At 33.1% G+C, this 25936-nt stretch overlaps 2 protein-coding genes across 2 annotated transcripts; one reads left to right on the top strand and one right to left on the bottom strand.

Moving 5' to 3' along the window:
- Positions 1-7352: 7352 nt before the first annotated feature.
- Positions 7353-11367, bottom strand: LOC134692464 (uncharacterized). The gene is made up of 2 exons (XM_063552916.1): positions 10128-11367; positions 7353-8440 (listed from the first exon to the last, which is right to left on the bottom strand). Exons 1-2 carry the CDS (start codon positions 10873-10875, stop codon positions 7353-7355), a joined length of 1836 nt encoding a protein of 611 aa, XP_063408986.1. The 5' UTR covers positions 10876-11367.
- Positions 11368-12294: 927 nt separating this feature from the next.
- LOC134692463 (uncharacterized) lies at positions 12295-25663 on the top strand. Its single transcript, XM_063552915.1, has 2 exons — positions 12295-12364; positions 24544-25663. Exon 2 carries the CDS (start codon positions 24557-24559, stop codon positions 25661-25663), a length of 1107 nt encoding a protein of 368 aa, XP_063408985.1. The 5' UTR covers positions 12295-12364; positions 24544-24556.
- Positions 25664-25936: the final 273 nt, after the last annotated feature.

Genomic DNA, 25936 nt, shown 5'->3' with positions numbered 1-25936 from the left:
ATATATGATATCCAGTCAACAATGTCTAGTTTTTATTTGCTCATTGTTTAAGCCCTTAAGGTGACCTACATATGATACTTTCAACGTCATTTGTTATCATACCACATATCCTTATTTGTATATATATATATATATATACAACTCGTCTAAACATCAACCCAACAATGTTAGATCTGTAAATTTGCTTTCGCAAATTTTTGGTTCTTCCCTCGCCGGGATTCGAACCCATGCTACTGTGATATCGTGACACCAAATCGCCTGCACTGCAGCCGTCCCGCTAGACCACACGACCACATGGGCTCTCAAAAAAAGAGCTTTCGGTGGCCATATGTTACCTTTCCACGTCATTTTTAATCTAGCGTCGTACTACAGTACATGATATATAAGGCATGAAGATGTTATTGTTACAGATCAGCTAAATTATCTATAGTAAAGGATCCTACAAATTAATGTAATATACAGTCACAGAAAATAATTATATTCATAAGTACGTCTGAGTCAGTGACAACCCTACAACAGATGTATCCATCGGATCGCCATCAATGATGGTGATACATGGCTGTGTACATAATGTATATACAACTCGTCTAAACATCAACCCAACAATGTTAGATCTGAAAATTTGCTTTCGCAAATTTATCGTTCTTCCCTCGCCGGGATTCGAACCCATGCTACTGTGATATCGTGACACCAAATCGCCTGCACTGCAGCCGTCCCGCTTGACCACGACACCACCTGGGCCCTCAAAAAAAGAACTTTCGGTGGCCATATATATATATATATACAACTCGTCTAAACATCAACCCAACATTGTTAGATCTGTAAATTTGCTTTCGCAATTTTTTGGTTCTTCCCTCGCCGGGATTCGAACCCATGCTACTGTGATATCGTGACACCAAATCGCCTGCACTGCAGCCGTCCCGCTAGACCACACGACCACCTGGGATCTCTAAAAAGAGCTTTCGCTGGCCATGTGTTACCTTTCCACGTCAGTTTTAATCTAGCGGCGTACTACAGTACATGATATATGAGGCATGAAGATGTTATTGTTACAGATCAGCTAAATTATCTATAGTAAAGGATCCTACAAATTAATGTAAGATACAGTCAAAGAAAATAATTTATATTCATAAGTATGTCTGAGTCAGTGACAACCCTACAACAGATGTATCCATCGGATCGCCATCAATGATGGTGATACATGGCTGTGTACATAATGTATATACAACTCGTCTAAACATCAACCCAACAACGTTAGATCTGTAAATTTGCTTTCGCAAATTTTTGGTTCTTCCCTCGCCGGAATTCGAACCCATGCTACTGTGATATCGTGACACCAAATCGCCTGCATTGCAGCCGTCCCGCTAGACCACACGACCACCTGGGCTCTCAAAAAAGAGCTTTCGCTGGCCATGTGTTACCTTTCCACGTCAGTTTTAATCTAGCGGCGTACTACAGTACATGATATATGAGGCATGAAGATGTTATTGTTACAGATCAGCTAAATTATCTATAGTAAAGGATCCTACAAATTAATGTAAGATACAGTCACAGAAAATAATTATATTCATAAGTACGTCTGAGTCAGTGACAACCCTACAATATATATATATATATAAACAAACATCGTTCTATAATAATTTCAAACCTAACAAAGGTAAAATTGAGAATGAAAATGGGAAATGTATCAATGAGACAACAGCCCGAACATATAACAGACAACAGCAGAAGGTCACCAATAGGTCTTCAATGCAGCGAGAAACTCCCGCATCCGGCAGCGTCCTTCAGCTGGTCCCTAAACAAATATGCATACTAGTTCAGTGATTATGGACGTCATACTAAACTCCAAATTATACACAAGAATACACATAAATATCCAGGTGAAATAGGAAGCAAAAAATTCTCAATCTTGCAATCAGTATTGTTAATTCATATTATAATCTTATTATGTCGCCAATACTTAATTATATAATTATTCATTTATTCCTATCCTTAAAAGGAATAGGAAAAGGAATTTTGTACATGATCATTGGTCCATATCAGTGATCAGCATTTCTGTGTAAACATGACTCATCATTGCTATAGTCATAATTTAAAATTTACTGTTTTAAAAACTTAAAACTTTTCTAAAAAGTAAGGAATTTCTACACTAGGAATAGATTATCCTAGCTGCAGTGGAAAACGTTTGGAATTTTATGTTCTAAAAGCTCTTCAACTTCTACTTATTATGCCCTTTTCAGGTCCCTAATGAGTCCTTTCTTGCGTACTCGCATTTATTCTGGTTTCTATAAATAGTTTGTTAAACATCAAATTTAAGAAATATCTGAAACCTATAAATATTTAGACCATATAATGATAAAGTAAAATAACGTTATCCAAAAATTAAAAGAATAAATTTGAAGTGTAATGCGTCCAAAGCACCTTACTGGATTTACACTCATTAGAAACACTTAAACCCGAATAATTAAAAGACAAGGGTGGATAATATCCGAAACAGTTGAAGAGCTTTTAAATAATTTAACGCCTTTTTAAAGAAATTTGTTGTAAAATAGTTATCAAAGGTACCAGGCTTATAATTTGATACACCCCCACTCCAAAAGGTTGTGCCGAATACGGTTAAAGTGATTTATTTCGGGATATGTCCGTAAGTATGTTTGTGAGTGAATTGGTTTAGTTTTTACACCAATCAATTCCTTTAAAAAGGCGTTTAGTTGTTATAATTCTTTAAAATTTAAATAAGAAATCTATTTTCCACACTTTATCAGGCGTAAATTGTATAGTTGTGGTATGGACCTGGAGTATTAATATATTTATTGGTTAACGCAAACATGTGTACTCCATAAAACTTGCTCTCTGAATAAAAAATCAACTACAAAATCTCTTACAATCATTCAAACAAATGTTTCGTGTTTATCATTTTTAACAACTAATGCGAAAGTGAATATAAATTGTGTAATAGTCGATCCGGATGGTGCTTGTATTAGAGCATTTGCATTAATCAAGTATTTGCTGGCGTATCCGTATCGGCGTATAGTATAACACGTATATGACGAAAGGATAAATTCAGCCAGGTTTGTCCCGATAAAGATATTTTAGTGCAAAACATACAATAAGAATAGTTAATCGTATATAAAAAGTTACATACCGATAATACTAATAAACCCAATATAAACTTAAATAAACAAATAGGTTATTCGGGCAACAAGAGCTGCCCACAAACAAACAACCCTAAGTTAAGTATCACTATGATAGATATAGGAAGATGTGGTGTGAGTGCCAATGAGACAACTCTCCATCCAAATAACAATTTAAAAATTAAACCATTATAGGTTAAAGTACGGCCTTCAACACGGAGCCTTGGCTCACACCGAACAACAAGCTATAAAGGGCCCCAAAATTACTAGTGTAAAACCATTCAAACGGGAAAACCAACGGTCTAATGTCTGTATAGAGTTCCAACAACTCTTAAAGATGTTATCAGGGGATGTCGCGATGGATATATGCAGTTGCCAAAACAAAATGTTTCTGGGGTTATAAAATTCGCGACGTTGCATAATTATTGATCCAAACACATTTCTCCCCTGGCGGTTTGGAGATGGGGGTTCATCCCAAACTAATAAGTTTCTAGATATTGTCATAGAACGTTCTGGTGGAGCGGTAATCATCGATAACAATTCATTCAAATCTACATCAAAAGGCGATGAAAGGTTTAGGAGCATTTCAAGGACTTGCAAAACGGAGTCCATACTGGCATCAATTCTAGAAGAAAATTGAAGAAGGAACCAAAATATAACAAATACAATTTTACGTTGATCCAAAAAAAATCAGGAAAATATAAATATGCATTATATAGAAGTCTATAAAAACTAAAAAACTTTTATTTTCTTAATCTCTCTGATAAAATTATATTTAAACTCTCAAAGGTGATGTTGTAAATTTTTTTTTTTATTAAACGTTTTGGATACGTTTTATGAATCGAGTACACCCGTTATTCTTAATTCAGGTTTATGAGGCTCTGGATGTTTATTTTGTCTAATTGTTTGCGTTGATCAATTTATATCAAAGAAGTTATAATATCCGACTTTATATCAAAAACATTATTTGAGATATATACGTACTCCAGTTATTTGTTTCCTGAAGAAAAGATCCTTGAGTTATGATAATGTTTGACTTATGTTAGAAACTATCCTCGTGTGCTATTTTTCACGTATCCGCGTACGTATCACACACCGTTAGCACGAGTGCACCGTATATATACAGATGTAGACAACTTGAAAACATGTCGAATAAAGCTATGAGTATGTATCTTATGTGTTTACTGTTCTTCATTTACGATATTTAGATGTATCATACTTGATAATATAAATGTTAATAGTATGTACCATAATTGATGCTAAATACAGTTTCCAGTGAAGAAAAGGTGTGCTGGATTTGATTGATACTATAAGTCCGAAGCAATTGTGCAACCCTAGCCCGTTTTATCGGCAACATGTATTTCATGTTTTCTTTTTATTTTCTTAAACACAATAAAAAAAACTTCTATTGTCTCTGGCGTCTCTCATTATCGAGGAACTAAAAAACGATTCTACAAATTAATCATTTGTTATAAGTCATATCATTCTTAAGGGGATTAGTTGCAATTTTCTAAAAACCCTGATCCTCGAAACAGCATACAAGGGGCGGATGTATGATTTGCTATCTAGAGGTGCGCGTGTATGGAAAATATAGGATTAAACAAATTAGGAAATTAATAAAACCAAATGAAAAACCCCAAAAATAATAATCAATGCGTTCTAAGCAGATGGCACACGCCCTCAATGCTCCCTTCTTGATATCCACAAAAGTAGTTTAATTTGTTTACACTGTTACGATTGAAATTACATAAAATAGATGAAAAGAAATACGTCTTGAAGATTTAATTTGGTGATTGAAAGGGATGTAGAAAACAGGAAAATTGAACTAACTAAGCAACATGTGCGATGCAGTTACGGCAATAAAACGGACGATCTCATTATTTGAAACGGCGAAATTGTCATCAACGTCCCCTATAGCTTTAGCCTATGTAGTATAAAGAAACACACAAAAATGATCACAGTAAAACTCAGTGTTAAAGAATTCCGAATCCTATGTCAGAACAGGCAAAAAAAGAAACTAAACAAAATGACAATGATACATATATTCACAAAAGACAACTACATGTAGCAGTTACTGATATTCCTGTTCCAGACCTCAATTAAATAATATTATTAAATATTTTTCCTTTTTCTACCGAATAGCTGCAAAATATGAAGAATTTGATAAAAGTATACTCAATTCCGAAAAAAATGTGTAGAATACACAAATGATGTTATACAATAGACTTTTTTTTTAAAGACAAAGCATACAAAAATGCAGCCCAACATACCCAAATCAATACCGTTGTGTAGTAAGAACTTTAAAAAGCTGGGATTTAGGGGAAATACATACAGGAACAAATTTAGATATAAACTGTGGTACATTGGCAGATCCAGAGGGTTTCGTAAGTTTGAGCCCCCCTTTTTTTTGGCCAAACAATGCTTTTGAATGGGTCCCCCTTTTTGTCCTGAGTTGGGAATCCCCCCTTTTTAAAATGGTTGGATCCGCCTGTGTGGTACTAAATCAACAAACATAACTTGTGTAGCAATCAGTGGTGGATCCAGATTTTTTTTTAGAAGTGAGATGGAGATGGGGATAGTATCGCTTAATTTAACGGGTTTATTAGCAGTTTGATAATGGGACCGGGACCATATTCTGCCAAAATTCAATGATAATTTTTAATTAAATTCTAGATAAGGGTCCCTTATTCTCCCTCTTGACCAGCCTCGGGCAGTAAACACACTTGTATTAGTACATAATGTTCCCGTTAATTTTCGTAGACAAGGTGTGTTCGATTTGATCCTTTCATATATAAAATATTTGTATATGAAAAAGATACACTTGGCACACACAGTTCTTAAATACGAAGCGTGTATGTTCTTGGTCTTATAAAAGCAATGACTCTTTAGTTTTTTAACTATATATCATCAATATTTGGTTCATATTTTACATCTGTTGAGTTTTAATTGAGGTCGGGACTAAAATATTATTTTATACAAATCTGCCCGATACGTATACGTCGATCCGTGCACGTATATAGATACGTGAATAATGCAAATGCTCTATTAGAGGTCGGTCATTTAAAGACGTATCAACCGTATCATATACGTTGACGTATCCGCATCTGCAGATTTACAAAAAAATAGTATATATGATCCCGAGCTTTGATTTTATGTACTTTCAATAATTCAAATGGGCGACTGATTAATTTCTAATGCAGAAATTTACAAAACAATAAGGAAATATCGAGTTTTTGTGGAATATGTAACCCTACTTTTAAAGATATTCCGGACAGTTGGAACAGTTTACAGGTATGATAAGAGTGAATACGGTAAAATCGTTTGTTTGTGCCGGTATGAACTTGTGCTCACGTAGAACCAAATTGTTAATTTACAAATAAAGTGATACTCAGTACGTTCTATTACATTGTATTTACTCTATTACCTACTAACCGGCCTACACCATATCGTACATAAACACTTTGTACGTTTACCATAATTAATATACAAATTAAGAACAATATTAATTTTGCCGACTAGCCCGTCAAGTACGCTGGACGCCGGATTTTATTTTAGATATACAACATGTAATAAATATGATACACATTGTTTAAGTAGACATCCATTCATTTTATAATCATTGATCATTACAACTAACTTAAGAAAGTTCTTCCCCGTACCAACGGCCAAGACACGCCCAGGAAAAACCAGAGATAAAACCATACATTCTTTGATGGTCATAAAAGCTCTGGAAACCTGTGTTCTACAGCAAAAATATCTTTCGACAGACCGTCTCATAGGGCCAACACGAGAACCTGCATTGATAATGAACTTTCATTCCTAATCAAAAACTACACTTATAATCTATATAACATTTCGAAATTGAAAATTCAAAAAATTAAAAATATACAATACTCCCACAGCTTTGAGATATTGATAACTATTATCAAAAATGTAATTTTGATGTGTACACTTCAAAGGACGGCTAGAAAGTGAGATACATTTACATGTATACCTTTTACCTGTAATCAATTTTGATTACAAACAAATCCTGATTGGACAATACCTTATTTACAAACCGTTAATACAGACATTTTCCCGCTATTACTAGTCGAAACGCGGGAAAATTCATGTATTTACTCTATTACCTACTAACCGGCCTACACCATATCGTACATAAACACTTTGTACGTTTACCATAATTAATATACAAATTAAGAACAATATTAATTTTGCCGACTAGCCCGTCAAGTACGCTAGAAAACTTACAAATATAGGGGGAACCGGAAGTAATGAAAAACAAAAAATGTTTACAACCCCAAATGCTTGGTCACTTGCAGCCAGCCTTTTGTCAACTGAATCCACAACGTAACCATCCTTGCTACTGTCACTTTTCCAACGACCGTGTCGTTTCCATACCCTATCATTGACATCCGAATTTGCTGCAGCAGTAGCACCACCTGACCGCATTGAATGCAATCCAAGCTTCAGGTCTTTTGAAACTAGTTTCAGTCTAGAAATAATGCTTTCTCTGGCTGTAGTATAACTAAGCTTTTTGTTTTTATATATAAGTTTACAAATACTGTTAGAACGAAAAATAGGTCTAAACAGGAAAAAATTTGATTCCAAAATGACACCTGAAAGATTTACATATTTCAAAAACATCTTATATGGGCAAGCAATGGTATCCCCCTTGGAAATTAAAACCTCATTACCATTACGATACTGGTCAGTCTTACTCTTCTCTATATACAAAATTAAATAATCTGATTTAACTTCAACATTTTTACACAAAAGAGAGCTAATCTCATCGAAACGCAAAAACCCAGCAAAAGACAGTAAAATCATTGTTAAATCACGAACCACAAGTAAATCTTGGCTATCTGAAAACATGCTACACAATTTCAATAACATATCTAATGAAACGGGTTCCTTCTTGTGTTTCTTAACAGTAGCCACTCTCTTGGCAGATTCTTGTAATGAATGTATATATGAATTTTTAGTTGGATCTGCAAAGTTACTCATTTCATGCACCCATTTTATACTATATATAGCAGCATTAATAGTGTTACATGTAGCACCAGTGTCAAGCAAGTAAGTTATATATAAAGCTATATGAACCGGCTGTGCTGGTAAAGCTTGAAAACCATGTTTTTTAATAAATGTTTCCCAACGTTTAAATGCATAAAAGTACGATTTTGCTGTATTATCACTTCTACTGTTCACAATATAACTGGACATATGTTCTGCATACTTGAAAAGTTCAGATTCCTCGTCTACTCCGGCTTCTTTAACATCATCCTTAATTTTGTCTCTCAAACCTATTCCTGGAAAACAGAAAATCAATCTATGATAATCTTACAACCTAAACTTCAATACGCATAGCAACAAAATTGAAATTTTGTTTAATCATACCAAATATCCCATTTCGCCCTCTTCCTCTATGAGTTATCCCTGAACCCGGAAAGATCTTATGATTTTTAACAAAATATTTGAATCTGTTACCCTCTGACAAGACCGGCCAATAAGGAGCCGACTTCCATTCGGGTATAACTAACGTACCAACTGCTTCGTCTTTCAACATCTTTTTAACTGTTTCTGTAACTAACGAAGGAGGTGGGACTAACCAGTTATTTTCTTTACCCCAGTGCTGTTTGAAAGCATCAACACCGCTCGTTCCCTGACACCAAAACTTTGAATTAAATTTATCACATTTTTTGTTATATGAAGCCGCAAAGCGATCTACTGTATGAGAACCCCACTCTCTATCTAGAATACGAAACAGCCATGTTTGTACACCCCAGTCATCGCAATCGTTCAACCTACTTAAAGTGTCTGCATGTGTATTATTTTCTCTTGGTATCCATTGTGCAAAAAACGAAACATTGCTTTGTTCACATGCATTTTGAATTTCCATATTTATATCTTGCAAGTGAGTCTTTTTACTACCGACCTTCAAAATAGTTTCAACATTCTTATTATCAGTATGTATTTTTACACTTTGTCCATTCAATGTAGGCAAATTAGTTTTCAAAACCCTATGAACAGCCTCAAGTTCTCTCCAAGTATAACTCATGTTTGTTTCATGTGCATCCCATGCACCAAACATTTCTACTATTTTGCTGTTCCCTGCCTCGGCTATATATCCTCCATAGCCTTCACCTGAGGCATCCGAAAACATGTTTACATCACATGCTTCGTTTGTCAACTGACTAAATAATGCACCATCCGCATTTAACCTTACTATGTTTGATAACCAAAACTCTAGTTCTACCTCTGCTTCTGGAGTAACCCAGACCGGTGCCTCCCATGATGTTCTATCCTGAACACAATCATATGCATACCGAGTCCTTAACCTTACAGTTGTACCCAACACACCTTGTGTAGATATTAACTGACCAACAACTGAAGCTAACAGTTTTACTGATATCACACGTTTGTCTGGTAACCTGTTACAAATGCAGGATATACATTTTAATATCCTGTTAATTCTCTCATCCGTTATTCTAATTCTACCTTCAGAAGTGTCCCATACCATTCCCAAAAATGTTATCACCTGAACCGGGTTCCAGTTACACTTTTCCTCAGCAATAATGAAACCAAAATCAATTAAGTCTGCCCTTATTCTATGGCTTACTTTGGTGCATTCATCATAATTGTCAGCACCCCCTAAACCATCATCAAGATACATTAGGATCCTAATACTGTTAGATCTCCAATACTTTATAAGCTCTCTTAAGACTTTTGAAAATATAAAACCTGCTGTAGCCAAACCGAAACACAAAACATTAAATATGTAAAATTTAGACTCCCACTGAAAACCCAAATATGTTCTGTCTTCCTGCTGTACCATTATATGATGATAAGCTGACTTCAAATCAAAAGAAAACAGATAATCACCCTTAGAAAACAATTTTCTTGCCACAGTTGCATCTTCATATTTATATCTAAACTGATATAAATGTGGATTGATGTGACGACAGTCAAGCACTAATCTAAGTTTTGACTTGTTACCTGCAACCGTTAATGGATTAACAACCTTAGGCTTTACAAATACTTCTGATATACACCCTTTAGATAATAATTTCTCGATTTCATCTGTTACAAATGATTTGTTTTCTTTAGCTGATCTATTATTATCTAATAAAACATTCTCAGGTAAAGTTTTTAACGGTAACATATACCCTTTTTCAATAACATTTAAAATGTAATCACTTGCTTGAATGCTTTTCCATTTGTTTATGTGTTTTCTCAAACTATTAACTGGTGATTTAATTGTATCAACCTTTGTACGTAAATTATCTACGTGTACTTCTATATTATTCCTATATAAAGTATTAATTTTACTTATCTTATCATTTTTTCTTTGCTGTTTCTCATGACATTCCTGTTTCCAATGACCTTTTACACCACAATTAAAACATCTGCCTGGTTTTCTTGTCATACTAGTAACTGCTTGTTCTGCTGGTTGTACGTAGGGATGCACTCGTCTAGCTTTCTTTGTCTTATCAGCTTTCACCTTTCTTTCCGCTCTGTTTTCAGCCTTGTACAATTTCCTTTCATCCTCCGAATCATCTGCAAGCGGGTTGGTTTCATATTCATGTACAACTCGCCAGCCCAGCTCGGACGAATCAGCAATACGTATTAACTTTTGTCTATAGTTCATTAAAGAAATACCTTCCGCTAACTTCTGTACCAAGTCAGGAATATGACAGTTCTTGTCCATTCGTTTTTGATGCGTTTTGTTTTTTGATTTTGCCATGTGATTATGGACTTTCCAAATTGATTTTCCTCTGAGTTCAGTATTTTTGTGATTTTACTTTTTTCTCCTTGGCTTTGCATACGGTATCTGGCGTTGGATTGTTACCGTCCAATATACTGTCTGCTTCTTTCATTTTGCTGAGCACTTTCACGTTTTGCTTAAATTGCTCTTCATTCCCTCGTTTCTTGAATTTGGGTCCATCCGTCAAGGTAGCTTCTATCTTGGAAACCTGTGTTTCTGCAAGCTGTTGTTGTTGCACATACATCTTTCCCATTTCACTGGATATAATCGAACGCATTTGGTTCATCATGTCATTTTGGTTTACCGTCAGAATATTCGAGACTTGAATTCTGATCTGCTCTTGAAGTTCGGCGTCCATTTTGATGTGTACACTTCAAAGGACGGCTAGAAAGTGAGATACATTTACATGTATACCTTTTACCTGTAATCAATTTTGATTACAAACAAATCCTGATTGGACAATACCTTATTTACAAACCGTTAATAGAGACATTTTCCCGCTATTACTAGTCGAAACGCGGGAAAATTCATTTATGATAAAATATCGAATGAACAATATTCAAAGTTCCTTACATTTATATAAGTAGTACATTTGATTTTTTTGTGTTTATTCATTAACGATCTTGAAATATTTTTAACTAGATTAATAAAGGTTATTCGTGTACCAGTCCTACATTGGCTCCTTTTAAAGGGCATGTAAAAGTAGTTTTAGATCCCCTTATTTTTGTTTTACAAAACACCACCATTACAAATATTAAAAGTGTATGTTTGATCGTTTCGAAAAGATTCCAATTAGTTTTTTTTAAATGAAGTATGGTCTTATTAATAAGCTCGGGATCACATAATATTTTTTGATATATCTGCAGATGCGGATACGTCAACGTATACGATACGGCTGATACGTTTGTAAATGACCGACCTCTATTGCCGCCATATTGTTTACATTTGTAACGATAAGAAGTTTGGTCAATAAGAAGAAGTAGTATGATACCCAATGATGCAACTCTCCACCAGACATGTTTTAACTGGACATTTTCAACTATTAAGTAGCTTACATTTCATACAAACAAACATTCATAAATTTCAATATTAATATATACCTAAATATATCCAGACTCTTTTTGTTAAAATTTTAAAATCTCGAATCAAAAAAGTTCAAAAGTCAAATATGGTATTTAGTGAAGAGAATTGAGGATTCAAGTATCAAAAGGTTTGCCAAATTCAACTTAGATTGTCTATTCTATTTCTAGAGAAGAGACCCATAAGAGCTTCGAAATAAACTTCTCATAGTTTGAATATGTCAACCGTATCAATATTCTGTCTACCTGGTTTTATTTTTAAATACCTTCCTTTTAAATATCATAAGGTTTATAATGTATTGATTTTAAAATCAGTTATCATAGACGAAGGAAGTTGTATATCGCTTACTCAATGTGAATTTTTCATTGGAGTATCCGTTATTGTTTCGGTGAGTACTGTTTCAATATAATTTTAAAAATTGAGTATGGAAACGGGGAACATATCAAAGAGACAACCCGGTCAAAGAACTGAAAACGGCAATAGGTCACCAATGGGTCTCCAATAATCGTGTAATTATACAGGTTTAAACATACAGTTGATTTGAATATTTGTTATTTGTATTTTGTTGTGTTTGTAAAATATGACTAGCTTCTACTTGGTAATGTATGTTTAATATGAAAGAAGACTTTAACTTTGTTATATTACTTTTCTGTCAATTATTGGTAGAGGGTCTGCGTGGGGTTTACAGAATAGAGAATATTGGGCCAAATTTAACTTGAAGACCAGATAGTTGAAGATAAACACAATTGTTAACTAGTTTCCCTCTACTTCATTCTCTTTTGAATTCATTACTTTACATTCACCTTAATTTCTGATCTTACAGGAAGAGTTTTATCTGAATAATAATAAAAAAAAAACCAAAGGCTTCTTAACAAATCATTACAAAATTGTCCATAACTACTCTTTCTAATTGCTAAACTGTCATATATATCTGTTTCAATGGAACTAAACAATGACCATTTCTTTTCATAAAAAAATGTCAAGTGAATCACAATTTTGCATACACTATTTATCTTTTATTATTTAGGTTCTCGATTTAAATACCGAAGAAATATTTTGAAGATATCCTTGAGGCTTTGCCAAGTATGACGTTTAAATTGAAAGGAAAAATTATAATAAACATTATGTTAAAGGAGCACTAGCTACGATATATATAAAAAAATAAAGTATGATTTTTTTTAGATTAATCATTAATTGAATTGGAATAATGAAATAATAATTTGCTTTTAGCAATCAATTTGCTTTAATTTTGTTGAAATAAGCGATTATACATAATTTTTGACTGATTCACTTGCAAGTGAATACGTCATCATCATTCTAACCGGTATTCATGTGAACTTCAATTTAACCCCCTAGCTAGAGACTGACAACGCATGCATTGTACGTGAACTGGTTATTTAAAGAAACAAAATGTCAACAATGAAAGTGAAACTACGGTAAATCATTTGATTACTAATTCGATCCACATAAATCATTCTTATACGGTTAAAAACAATAAGAAACTTATATTTTTAATCTATCTATCAGACGAACTTTTTTTTTTTTTTTTGAAGAAAATGAAGAAAATTAGTTAAAATGTATATGTTCAGAAATACATAATACTAATCAAACAAAGTAAGAGATGCGAGCGGGGTTTTATCGCGCATAAAGCCATCCAGCTGTGAAATATATACCAAAATAGGTGAATATTTAGGACATTTCACGAACAGATCGTGCAGGTGCTTTATATCTAACAAGTAAGATGTTGTTGCAGTAAAAAAATATTCATTTTAATACAATTATTCAAGTTGTATAACGTAGAATATATTTTGTCATTCAGTTTCTTCATATTTAACTAAATTCCACTATGATGATTTCGTAATTCTAGTCATGTTTACTGTCGAATAATGATACTATTCTTTCATTTTCACTGTGGAGCGAATCATTAGTATTGTATATGCAATGCATTTTCACTGTATATATTTTTTTTTATCTATTACAGCTCATTTCTTTAAGCATGTAGAGCAAGACTTTAGTTGATTTGCCTGCTTTTTTTTATTGGATAATCATTATGCCAATTTAATTCAAATACTAAAAATACAGGTTAAACTATGCCTATTCATATTGTTTAAATATGTCAATCTTATTTACAAAGTTTGTATAAACAATTATACAAACAAAGCAAGCAAGCCAACCAAAGTTTTGCTTTACATGCATTAGGAAATTAGCTGTAAAGCCTTAATTTAGCCGACTTGCTCAAACAATAGATAAAGTAAGAGAAAGATTTGATAAAATTTAACTTACGGAGGAAAGTTTGGTTTTAAAACACTCTAATAAATTCAATAGAAATAACATTTATTTCAAATGTATTCCATTTAGTTTCTTATAAAGCGTATAGGGGTCTTTATCCTTATTTTTTTTATCCATTTCCATGACACTTCACCACTAATTACGTACATCTTGATATAGATTGCACCTTTGTTTTCCCGTTTAAAAGGTTTTACACTGGAGCCCTTTATAACTTGCTGTTCGGTGTGAACCAAGACTCCATGTTGAAGACCGTATTTTGACGTATAATGGTCTACTTTTATAAATTGTGACTCGGATGGAGAGTTGTCTCATTGTCACATACGACATCTATATATGGCTCAAAAACGAAACGAGACGGGATAAAAAGGGATAAAAAAATCCACGCTACTTTTTCAATAAATTTATAATGCGCTTAATATGAGTCAAAATAGAGTAAAATAGTGGGTCGCAATCGGGTATAAGCGTCACGCCGGATTGCCGATTTTTTGCAAGCGTGACAGTTGAAAGTCAAATGATTGTGTAGTGAAAAACGGGAAATGAAGTCTAGCGGGACACGGATAATTACAAAAAATTAGAACTGCTTAGTATAAGCGGGATACGGGAATCTGACAAAACAATAAGCGGAATACGGGAATCTGCCAAAACAGTAAGTGGGATCCGGGATCAGAACCCCCCCTCCCAAATGAGACCCCAGAATAAGATATTTTTGTATATTCATCCTATTGTTACAGTCATGCCTTCAATAACAAATGTATCCGATGCATGCATTTTTTTATATTTTTGATCCCTTTTTCAATTTTTGGGGTCCAAATTTATAGACAAAAGTCCTTTAATATAGATATTTGGAATTTGTTGACATGCTGAATCTAACCATGTATCTAGTTTGGGCATTTTTTGCCTAGTTGCTGAAATAGCCCACATAGAGTTCCAAAGGGTCTAAAATCAACAAAAATGAATTGTAGCATGCATTTCGTGTACAATAACTCAAATGTGCATGGTTTTACATCTGCGGTAGTATCCATTCGCGGATCTAGAATTTTTCATAAGTAGGGGCCCACTGACTGCATAAGAGGGCCCGCTGCTGGCACGCTCCAGTGATTCCATATATAAGTTAAAATCAAGGAGAAACGTAATCTGAAGACTACAATATGACATTTTGAGAATCGCTTTTGTTACAAGTTTGAAAAGCTATATATTTAATGAAGAATGAATGAGGAGTTTGTATTTCAATTTGAAAATACATGTATCATAAATCCTAAAGTCATCAACTAAGTTTTTTTTCATTTGTTGCAAGTGCATTTATCACATAATTCTACAATAAAAATTCCTCGCATCTTTGAAAATTCTACATTAATAATGACTGCACTAACAGTGATAATTCATCGCATCTATAGTTAAAATGGATCGCTTTCAATAATCGATATGCTATATTATGATGCTTTTAAATCACTTATTTGAACTTTAATGCTATGTTTGTATATTATAAAGACATATCACAATGAAAATATGTTAAAACTTAACTTAAAATCCTTTAACTTGATATTTTCAAAACGTAAACAAATACAGTTTTCCCATGATCCTTTATTCTACAATAGACATACCCGTATATAACATTTAAAATGAACTAGCTGGATTCGCACTTTATATACACTGTGTTGTATCTTTTCTTTTTTAGCCATTGCGTTGTCAGTTTCGACTTGTGTCTTTGAATGTCCCTTTGGTATCTTTCGCCCCTCTTTTAATAATACAGATATGTTAAACTACAACAAATGAGCCTTAATTGCAACCGCAATTAATTCTGTGAAACATTGAATATCATAAACCAAATGAAAGAAAGGTTAACAACTACAGATCACCGTACGGCTTTCAACAATAAGCAAAAGCAAAACCACATATTCAGCTGTAAATAGCTCTGGAATGAAAAATGTAAAACAATTCTAACGATAAGACAAAAAGTCTGATTAATATGCAAAAAACAATTATGATATACAACAACAAACAACAATCCTTGATTTAACCAAATTTTCAATTATATCATATTGTAAACATGGCAAATTATGAAAAATGTAGTAAGCACTTTTTGTTAAGAATGACAATTTCACTGTACATCAGAAGTCGGAGAATAAGCACCTTATCATTTGCCGAACAATAAATGCAATACATGCTCCTTATCTTTTTTAGTCTTAGCCTGTAATTCAGTGGTTGTCGTTTGTTTATGTGTTACATATTTGTTTTTCGTTCATTTTTTTACATAAATAAGGCCGTTAGTTTTCTCGCTTGAATTGTTTTACATCGTCTTATCGGGGCATTTTAAAGCTGACTATATGCGGTATGGGGCTTTGCTCATTGTTGAAGGCCGTACGGTGACCTATAATTGTTAATGTTTGTGTCATTTTGGTCTTTCGTGGATAGTTGTCTCATTGGCAATCATACCACATCTTCTTTTTTATATTTATATGATATAGATACTAAACATAAGACGTCAACTGCTTTTCAATTCACTTAATTGAGTGAAAAATGTATTTTTGATCGGTTGAGCCTAAATAAACTATTGTCATACTACTTGATTTTTGTTCATTTATACATAAGTACCCTATTCTGAATAAATCGAGGTCAGTTCTGATTTCAAATACTTGTAATTCGACTTTTATTTAATCATAACATATTGTCATTTTATATTATGTTTTAAACGATTGACTACTAACTAAAATTACACTCCTCGCTTTCTACCTGTTTCTAAGCCTTGTACAAATAACATTGATATTTCGAGACAATGTATGGTTATTCCATATTTAACAGGTCGAGAACTCTAGATTTTCTGACGTCAGAATATATTTGCATAGTAATTTCCAAAACACAAGGCTAATATGGCCTTGAAAAACTGACCAATCGACTCAATGAACTACAATGCATTGTGGGCTACTACGAGTAAACTTCTACTTAAAACACGTGTAATTAGTGGGAAAACAGTCAACTAATATATTGTCTGGGATTCTCATTACCAATGTTTTTATTCTGCAAATATATTTAATGAAAAAATATATAACGTAATCCTCGATTTGCATGCTCAGATTAAAAAAAAATTGTTTACTGGCTTCACGATTCGACTTTCTTTTTCGCCTTGTAAAAGTAGTTGAACCGGTTTTGTGCATTGTTATGAATTGAACCTACATTAATTTCACGACATGAAACAGTGAAATATCCAATGAAGTGACCACTGTCCAGTAAGAAAATCATTTGAGATCTTTTAAACCGATATTATGTCATTCCAAAATCATTTCTGCCTAGAAAAACACGAAAACTTTTATTGAAACACTTCTTTCTGTACTGAATATGTAATTTTTTTTATCAGGACCTGAACTAAAAGTAAGAACATCATAATATTCAGTATGCTAAAAATAGGTGTTATGAAAGCGCCACAGGGGCGGATCCAGCCATTTTAAAAAGGGGGGTCCTAACCCTGGACAAAAGGGGAGAGGGTTCCAACTACATGTCCCCATCCAAATGCACTGATCCTTAAAAAAAAATGGGGTCCATACCCCGGATCCCCGCCCCTGGATCCGCCACTGAGCGGGTACGGTATATAGCTCAATACATTTTTTTATAGTTTCAACAATCGATAACATCCGTTTGTTGCTAATTTGATCACAAAATATCTCCAATATTAAGTCTCTGGATTATAGTGGGTGCCAATTTACCTATTTTTTTTTCTTTCTAAAACGTGATTTGTATATAGAAATATGGCAAATGTCCGAGCCCGTTAAAAGCGAACATACTGAAACTACAGTTGCTGACCTTTACTTTCAAAACAAAGGGAACAATTTGGAAGTCCCATATACTGAAATGTGAAAAAAATAAATACTTATAGATTTTGTTAACACTGCGATGTATGTAAAAACTTCTTCGCCTTTTTTACGAACACAAAATTCAAGGATCACACATTAGCCTTTAATTATCTATACGAAAATTGCTGTACCCGTGAATATCAGCACCGGCTGTTATCGACGGCTTACCTTACACAAGTAAGTTTGTCTTATGGGTAATTGTGTTTTCTTGCTGTTGTTTCGTTGTTGTCTGGTGGACAAATACATGAAATATCTGTGCCATCATCAAACATGTTAATGGCTATATATCGGGTAATTCAAACCCTTTTTTCTTCGCATAGAAACAACTGTTCGTTAATCTGAGCATGGAGGTAATACTTTATATCATGAACTATAAAGAAGGATACACAAAATGAAAAACTAAGCGAAATTGTGAATCCCGCATTGCACGAAAAAATGTGTTGTATTTTAGTAAATAACACGTGTTCTTGGTTGATTGTAAACACGTAGTAGTCCATCATGCATTGTGACTCATTAAGAGGATTGGTTAAAAACCTAGGTAAAAATAAATTGCGTCACATGTAAATAAACAATTACATGTGCGAGAACATAAGTATGCTAATTTATGCATTTCCATATAAGGTAGTGGTCCTGACCTGTTTAACATTAAATTGAATGGTTCTGCAAAACATTTGCCTATATACTCCTTTTAATATGAGACACTTTACAGATAGGATTTCAATTATAAAAATTCCCAACTGTGTGGTTTTCCCTTATTTGAAAAAATTATGAATTTCTATTGGTAAATTTTCCGCATTTGTACATGAATGTGCTCTATCTTCTAATGCTTTTTTTTAAATACACGCTTTTGTTTTCGCATCTAACAATTTATGTCAACCCATAAGATCTCTCTCTCTAATTTTGTTTATTTTTTGTACATTATCAAATTCGTTGTTTTCCAATCATCAAAAGATATATTCATATTTGGTATAGCAGTTGGTACTAGTATACTAATTGCTAAGCAGCGATTGTTTAAATTAGAGTGGCCCTTTTATAGTTAGTGATGCTCTAGATTTATAATAAGTTGCACCTGCTTCTCGATATTAAAATTACGAAAGAAACCATAGGGAGAGTCAAACTCATATATTGAACTAAACCGACAACGCCATGGTTAAAAACAAAAAGACAAACAGACAAGTAATAGTACATAAGACAAAACATAGAATACCATCCATGAACGCAGATAAAATTCGAAATGGTGAACAAGTTTTCTTATGTCTTTATATTATTTACAGGTCATTTCGGTCACTCACTCTCAGTCATGGGATTGTTAGGCTCATCATAGTCATTTTGTTGTTCGGTGGCCGAACGTTACAGTCAAGACACTCATACACTTTAAATGCAACGTAATATGTCCCGCTCTTACTAGTACTATAACAGGACTACAAATGCCAGAGACAGATTATCATCTAATCTAGAATCCCATAAAACCATAGTACTAGTACTTAGCATTCCTTTTTTCTATTACAAGAGGAAGAATAAGCGAGTTCGTTGATTCTACCTGTTGTAGCTTTTTTGAACGTTTGTCATTAATCTATAAAACATCTGTCCATAAGTTTTGGAGAAGAAAACTTTAGAAAAAATCTTTTTGGTAATCTTTTTCAGCCGGGGATTATATGTTGTGCATTCAATAATTTACATGTATTTATACTGCATGTAATACTAGTTCTTTTTGGGACACCAATGGGAAAACACCAATTGCCATTAAACACCCTCCTTTATAACTAAAAAAGGTAAATTTTCCCGCGTCCGATGAATAAACCAAAAAAACAAACGATTTAAAAGTAAACAAGAACTTATTTTTTCTATATATCATACCAACTTCAAAGCAGACTGATATATTTATCCTTATATTACCGATTTAATTTTAAATATATATATACTAAACGTTAAGAAAACTGCAACAATCAATCAATGATTTAACATATACCGTTATAGTCCATCAGCTAGTTCTCAAAAGCGCTCTAGTTAAGGAGTTTGTGTTACACCCCAGGGTACCGCGATTTTGTTTGATAGAATTCAACTTCATTATCTTATTGATAAAATACAAGGTGTTAGACTAAAAAATAAGTGTCCAAAAGAGGTTTAAAAACGTTCCTTTTAACGGTCCCCTCATTTAGCAATCACGACTTAGTAATTTTTAATTAATTTTTTTTTATATAAAGCGACTAAAAAAAAAATAAAGTATAGGTGTAAACATCTAAAACAGATACAAAATTATCATATTTAATGTTACTCTGAAGATTTTTGTTTAAAAAAAATGTGTTTTTTACATTACAAACAATCCGATGTTTTGGGTTAAAATTAAGGCATATTTTTTCCTTTCATAAAGAAATTCTTTATACATTTACCCGTTTTAGTTAATTAAACTTTATAATTAATCATTATACAATGTTTCAATCATTTGCAGTATTTATATATCGTCTAAAATATGAAATATTTGATAAATATATGTACGTGCAAATACTCGTTAAATTACGGAAATCATCAAATTACCGTCTTTGATTCAGTATACAACATGTACAATGCATTTACACATAAGCATTATCAATTTGCAACTGAAAACACACATTTAAATGTCGATTGATGATGTTTTGGTGAGACAAATTATTTTATAAAGTGAATGTGTAACAAAATATTACTGAAAAAGTACAAATTAAGGTGGATTTTTTTGCGTTCAGAAAAGGTGCACTCTATCGAACTCAATAAAAGTGTGCTTGATTACATTTTGTGTTTTAGCTATGTAGTGATTGACTTAAGATTATTAAGTCATTCAATCGACAAACATCGCTTTGAATGAACGTCAAATAGTCAGTTATGAGAATTGGCCATACTTTTTACGTTCTTAGGTTTCTAAGAGATACAAAAAAAATTGGCTTTGTTGTTTTCAGTTTAAATAAAAATTCTGTTAAGCGTTGGTCGTTAAATGTACATGAAATTGTTATCAAAGGTACCACAATTATAATTCAGCATGCCAGGCGCGCGTTTCGTCTACATAAGACTCATCAGTGACGCTCATATCAAAATATTTGTAAAGCCAAATAATTGAGCATTGAGAATCCAAAATTCCAAAAAGTTGTGCCAAATATGGCTAAGGTAGTCTATATCTGGGATAAGAACATCCTTAGTTTCTCGAACAAATCAAAGTTTTATAAACAGGAAATTTATATAAATGACCACATTATTGATATTCATGTCAACACAGATTGTTAAATACGTGGCTGGTGATACCATCGGGGACGAAACGTCCACCAGCAGTGGAAAGAGCTTCAATATCCTTAAAATTCGAGATTTGATAGGAATGGGTAACCCTGAAACATCCGCACAAAAAGAACTTTAAAAAACTCGATTGAATCGAGACAAAACTGATGTTATGAAATTGTTTCAGACACTGAAAAGCTGGCCAAATCCATTTGAAACATCTGAGCAGTTATATGGCTCGTTATCGGGTTCTTTTGCTTCTTCTGAATTAATGTGCAACCTTCTAAACGCGTATGAAACGGGAAAGTTTGCTTAAAAAATTTTCATTAATGAACGGCTTATAAAAAAGTCAACCAATATCTTCAAAACAATTAAAAGATTATCATTGCTTACATTTTTAAAAAAGGAAATAAAAGACAAGCAGTTAATGGCTGATAAGTACAACAAAACATTGAGAGCAGATGAAAAAAAATGTCGCCTGCTTGTCATAGCCCAGACAAGATAGTTGGTTGCGCAAAAGGCTCTCCAGTTTGAATTAGATCATCTTCCAATGTATCTTGCAAACTTTGATGGTACACATGTAATAAAAATTAAAATCTGTCCTGGATGGTCACTTTTAGAAAATGGTCATTCCTTTTGCTCGTGGATATTTGATGACATGGCAGTTATTCAACCCATTACTAGGATACCAAGCACTTTTTTATTTGGCAATTGTTATTTTAAAAACCATCCTTTTAGTTTCGAAAAGAGTTCCCGCATTGATTTTGTCACTGATTAGTATCCCACAATATCAATAAAAAAAAATTAAAACAGCAGGTCCTTGGCAGGGCAAATCATTACGATAAGTTCTAGACCATCACGATCGTGTTCTTGGGAATGGAAGACATATTTGTTAGTTGGGGAAAACAAAGTTGCTCTTGTTGAATTCTTTGGTTCGGAAAAAAAGTAAATAATCCTACAGATTTACACTTGAATGTATCGATTTATTTGTATCACAAGGAAGTATGTGCCACAAAATGAATGTTGGAAATGAAATAGCGTAGAATGGTTTTATCTTATAATCAAACAGGAAGAAGCCGATTACAAAATGTTTCTTAATGCAAAAATATGCAGCTGACAAAATTTACGACTCCATTGTTGTAAGAGTATTGGCTTACTATTTTCACAGTTGCATATCAATTCTAACATTGTTAGATTGGTGAGAATGTTTGTAGAAAACTGCCAGGATTTCACGGCAGTACAGGTTGTGATTCAGTAAGTGTTTTGTCTGGTAAAGGAAAAAAGCAAAGTATTCGGCTTTTTGACACGTTATGTGTTTTCGGAAGGTCTATTCCATCGTGGTGAAACCTTTGAAGAGGTTGACGAGGAGTTGGCAAAACATTCGAGAGGTTTTCATGTTCTATATATGGCTACGAATTTCAAAATATCGATGAATAAAGATCAGAACGTTTTCAAATGCAACCAAAAAAAGATTTATTGTCAAATACTGCCCCCAACAAAAGATGCAATGTTAAAGCACATTAAACCATCCAACTTTCAGACGAAGATTTGGAAATCTGCTATTCAACACAACACTTGTCTGTTGCTAAAAAGCTATAGTTGGATTGTTTAGAACGATTTGATCAGTATCAATTGGCTAGACCACAACCAGCGTTAGATGCTTTAATAATTCGGAAGTGCTGTTCATTTAAAGCTGGTTGTGCCAAAACAGATGGTCATGTGTTCAACAAGGTTTATCCTGAACAGATACCTGTATGTAAATGCTCGAATGCTTGTAGATATATAAGGATTATCAAAACGTTGATATTGCTAACGATGACGACGAATATGACGGAAATGATGATAATGATAATTCGGTAGATGCAGGTGACCAAACTGATGATGATTCTATGGATTGACCTTCTGTGTGAACTTAAAATGTAGTGATTCGGTTGTTAAAAAAAATAACAAAATAGAAAATCTATATAACCCTGACAGTTTTGTGTGTTTTAATATGTAAGTTATTTCATGAATATGATGTATAAATTTGTGACAGAATCGTGCATTTCTGGTTGGTTATATTTGTGTCTGTCGTTGATTCTATGTTTTTGTTTCTTACCTTTAAATGTTTTTTTTCAACAGCCTTTACATCGTAGTTACATTATGCTCTATGTTTCAATATAAAAAAAGATACCATTTTATCAAGAATTAGTACTTTTGCTTCTTTTCATTCAAAATCGTGAATTTTGGAAATTACCCTCCCCGTTTTTCTTGGTCCTCTACGATTTAAAAATTAATTGAAAATTAGCCTGCGTTTTAATAAGATATGATTTAATTAAAAGAATAGTACTGAATTATTGGTTAATTTTACCTTTTTCTGTAAATATGTGCAAAACGAAATGTTTGATATACCCTTAAATAAGTCCCCTTTTAACCCCTTTTGGACACTTTTTCAAAAGTCTTACATCTCTTAAAATATTCTTCATATATTACTCTTTTAATTTATACCAAAAAATTGCGGTACCCTGGGGTGTAACACAGAATTGAAATTTTGCCCTACCAGCTGATGGACTATAATACTAATTAATTGAAAATTAGCCTGCGTTTTAATAAGATATGATTTGTTCCATTTAATTAAAAAAATAGTACTGAATTATTGGTTAATATTACCTTTTTCTGTAAATATGTGCAAAACAAAATTTTTGATATACCCTTAAATAAGTCCCTTTTTAACCCCTTTTGGACACTTTTTCAAAAGTCTAACACCTCTTAAAATATTCTTCATATATTACTCTTTTAATTTATACCAAAAAATTGCGGTACCCTGGGTGTAACACAGAATTGAAATTTTGCCCTACCAGCTGATGGACTATAATACTAATTAATTGAAAATTAGCCTGCGTTTTAATAAGATATGATTTGTTCCATTTAATTAAAAAAATAGTACTGAATTATTGGTTAATTTTACCTTTTTCTGTAAATATGTGCAAAACAAAATTTTTGATATACCCTTAAATAAGTCCCTTTTTAACCCCTTTTGGACACTTTTTCAAAAGTCTAACACCTCTTAAAATATTCTTCATATATTACTCTTTTAATTTATACCAAAAAATTGCGGTACCCTGGGGTGTAACACAGAATTGAAATTTTGCCCTACCAGCTGATGGACTATTATGATTGTTTTACATACAATATCTTTTACTTTTCGGAATAGGTTTTAACCAGGAATGGCTTTATCCATTAGAACAGCACAGTCGCCATTGTCGTGCCAGTTGTGTGACAATCCTAACGTTATAAAATGGAAATGTAAGGATTGTGAATTGTTAATGTGTGACACCTGTAAGGAACGTATCCATCCTAAATTTAAACTGTCGGAAACACATACTATACTTGCCATTAAAGATATTGGTAAAGAGGAAAGTGATATTTCTGCTCAGTTTGGATCGTTACAAATTTCACAACCTGTGATAGCGTCACTACTATCTACGTATACGTCAAAATTTGCTTGTTTCGGCAAAATCCAATATTCTAGCAATGACACACTCTACTGCTCGTACCATACAAAAGAGTCCGGATATAAGTTTTTCGTTATTCGGTTTTTGAAAGAATCAATAAGAGTGTTGAAGGAATTAGATATAAAATGTACAGATTTTGCAATCAGCAGTAAAGATGAGATATTCTACGGACAATACCATGGTTCTGAGTTAAAAGTTGTATCTACTGATGGGGTTAAAAATATCGTTCTTAATACTTCACCGATGGTAATATTGGGTATACATATCAATAAAGACAACGAGATCATTCTAGGTCTACGAGAGCAAGGGTCTATATTTCCTGTCACAGAATTTAGAACCAGGCTAATTGTCGTATTCGATGTAAATAACAAACGAAAATTAAAAATAGAATACGATCAAAATGGTGAAAAATTGTTTAGTTATGTCTGGAGAATTTCCACTGATTCAGATAATAACATTTATGCAATTGATCAATTTGAAAATTTCGATGGACGTATAATCGCTTTGGAAAGATCTGGTAGTGTAAAATTCTTTTACAAAGGTCACGATAGTGTTAATACCCCGGATACACCATTTAATCCAATTGGTATTGTTATCACAAAGAAAGATATCATTATAATATGTGACAAAAATAACAATTCTCTACATGCTTTGAATACAAAAGGAGATCTGATTGGCTTACAAACTGTAACATATCTTGGAGTAGAATTTCCGTTTAGTCTTTGCTTGGATAGTGAAGGATTTTTACTAATTGGGTGCAACACCAGGATCAACAAAGCAAATAATGCCAAAATTCATGTTGCAAGAATAGCATTATGATATATTTCTTTAGCAAATGACATGTAATGATTTTTGTTACAATGGTAAAACTGTGTATCCTTTGCTTTTTATAGCATAATAAAGAGAGGAATGTTGAAGAATATTGCGTATTTTAATCGTTATGATGCAATGACCTTTTACTATGTTTGCGTAAACATTTAAGTGTCTGAATTTACAATTTAGCTTAAAAGTTCTAATTGTTGGACCATCAAAGTAAATCTGGTAATACTTATCTGATTTTACAAAACCATACGCTTGTGGATCGCTGATGGT

The sequence above is a fragment of the Mytilus trossulus genome, chromosome 12 (assembly GCF_036588685.1).
Source record: "Mytilus trossulus isolate FHL-02 chromosome 12, PNRI_Mtr1.1.1.hap1, whole genome shotgun sequence".
NCBI classification, from domain to species: domain Eukaryota; kingdom Metazoa; phylum Mollusca; class Bivalvia; order Mytilida; family Mytilidae; genus Mytilus; species Mytilus trossulus.
The sequence above is the reverse complement of the archived record's forward strand: the minus strand, read 5'-3'. Positions and strand labels throughout refer to the sequence as shown.